Source organism: Amphimedon queenslandica, unplaced genomic scaffold, assembly GCF_000090795.2.
Source record: "Amphimedon queenslandica unplaced genomic scaffold, v1.1 AMPQUscaffold_11375, whole genome shotgun sequence".
Classification (NCBI taxonomy): Eukaryota; Metazoa; Porifera; class Demospongiae; order Haplosclerida; family Niphatidae; genus Amphimedon; species Amphimedon queenslandica.
In genome coordinates this window covers 1-2,153 of record NW_003548383.1, presented here as the reverse complement: position 1 = coordinate 2,153, position 2,153 = coordinate 1, and the positions used below count along the sequence as shown (strand labels likewise).

Sequence of the window (2,153 nt, the reverse complement as noted above, 5' to 3'; positions counted from 1 at the left end):
GCCATGTCCCTCAAGATAACCTTCACATCAAAGCACACACTTCACCTCATCAACCGTTACACTCATATTGAAGTGTACTTTACTGGTCCTGCCCAGCACTGTCCATTAGTACGTAAGCTACTCACAACAGCTATTGATAATAGCAGTGATGCTATGCACCTCAAGCATAATTACATCAATGCATTTGCTTGCCCTAACAATGAGAGCTGCTATTGCATTGTAAATGAAGATCACCATAAAGTAGCTGATTGTACAGTTTGTGGTGAATCTCCTGCTCTTAGCAATGACTACTGGACCTGGTTTGATGATGCACAAAGTATGTGTATACTAATAATTATTATTTATAATTTATTACTTGTGTATAGGACCTGTTGAGAGTAACAATGGAACACAAACAAAACAAGATGATGATCAGTTACTAAATGATAGTAAGGAATTGTTACATTTATCATTATTATTATACATTACTATTATTTTACTACAGACCTCCTGTTAGACAAGAAGCCTCAAAAGAGTGACCTCCTTAGGTTGTTCAATAGTTTTGCTGCCCATTACATGATCATTGGGACTGCACTTGATGTTCAAGTGAATGACCTGTTACCTACTCCAGGGGCTGCTACTACTAACCTCATACTAATGTTTGAGAGATGGATAGACTCCAATAAAGGAGTGACCTGGAGGACTATCCTAAAAGTTTGTAAAGATTATTCTGATCTTAAGAAGGCAGAGGCTGAAGTCAAGCAGTTCCTTTCATCACCCACTGCCCATTCACTTTATGATCCCCTACCTGATGAGAGTAAGAGTATCGTTCCATCACCCACTGTCCATTCCCTACCTGATGAGAGTAAGAGTATCGTTCCATTACCCACTGCCCATTCCCTACCTGATGAGAGTAAGAGTATCGTTCCATCACCCACTGCCCATTCCCTACCTGATGAGAGTAAGAGTATCGTTCCTTCACCCACTGTCCATTCCCTACCTCATGAGAGTAAGAGTATCGTTCCATCATCCACTGGAGCTCATGACGATTATTTCAAATTTTTTCCTAGTAAAAGTCATGCTTTTGTTTTCATTGCTTCTTTGATATTAGTATTTGTTGCTATTTTGATATTTTGTGTTAGAAGCCACACTTTTTCATTATTTTAAATTAGTAATAACTTTCTTTCATTTTAAAATAGCCACACGGCATGGATATATGGGCCTATAGAATATTCTTTGTAAATATATATACATTTTGCAGAAACCTGGGCCAATTTCTGCATATACAATGTACATGTAAATGAGAAGCAGTCATTAGACAAAGGCTCATACAACTTAAAGGTTTATTATAATACATGTATAAATCATCTTTATAGCAAAAAAATTCATATTCGAATTCTCTGCTAGATACTTTCAGTGCAATGAAAGTCAAAAATAGTTTACATGCATCAGGAAATCTAAACAATGAAGGCAATGGACTATATTTAAAATAATAATCACAAAAATTAGATGATAACACATGTACATTAATGATCATTTCATTGTATTAGCAATATTTCCATATGTGGTATATATGATTTGAAGCCATGCCCCTGACTCTACCCATCACTGATTAGTTTTAGGATAGGTTTCTATGACGTAGGTAGTACGAGTGAAGTAAAGCTGTGGGTCTGTGAAACCTGTTGATTGAAGAAGAAAGAACAATTCATCAACTGTACGGAGATGAGAATGTGACGGATTGAATGGCATCATAGTGAGATCAAGAAATGACTAACTGAAACAAAAATAGAGAGAAAGAGGAGGAAAAGAAAAATAGATTCAAGCATGTACATGTACATACGGTTTGGTCAAACATTGTGCTCTGAAACACATAATATTGTGTTTTAGCATAGATATTATAGACTACGTAACCAGGATTGGAAACTAGCTCACGTGATCCATTCAAACCAGTACAAACCGGCTGACACAGGGTACGTGATTGGATTTTGGTGGGTGTGGTCAAAAAATGGCTACTCATTGACGACATTCAAAGGAAGATTGTATTTAAACCAATGGTGATTTTTTGTTATTTTAATAATATTTCAATACTTTAGTGTTTGTGTAATATGACTATAATGAAAAAAATAATGATACCATTGTTATTTTGCAAATATACTGTGATATTGTTCAAATTT

At 35.7% G+C, this 2,153-nt stretch overlaps 1 protein-coding gene across 1 annotated transcript; it reads left to right on the top strand.

Moving 5' to 3' along the window:
• The first annotated feature begins 3 nt into the window (after window positions 1-3).
• Window positions 4-1,154, top strand: LOC109589380 (uncharacterized). Its single transcript, XM_020005471.1, has 3 exons — window positions 4-316; window positions 366-428; window positions 485-1,154. The coding sequence occupies exons 1-3, from the start codon at window positions 4-6 to the stop codon at window positions 1,144-1,146; spliced, it is 1,038 nt and encodes a 345-aa protein (XP_019861030.1). The 3' UTR covers window positions 1,147-1,154.
• Window positions 1,155-2,153: the final 999 nt, after the last annotated feature.

What these genes read in the sequence shown, in the direction of transcription:
- LOC109589380 (XM_020005471.1), top strand. Translation starts at nt 4, where the DNA reads ATGTCCCTCAAGATAACCTTCACATCAAAGCACACACTTCACCTCATC. An exon ending in CTGGTTTGATGATGCACAAA is followed by an intron (nt 317 to 365) that starts GTATGTGTATAC and finishes ACTTGTGTATAG; the next exon opens with GACCTGTTGAGAGTAACAAT. An exon ending in TGATCAGTTACTAAATGATA is followed by an intron (nt 429 to 484) that starts GTAAGGAATTGT and finishes ATTTTACTACAG; the next exon opens with ACCTCCTGTTAGACAAGAAG.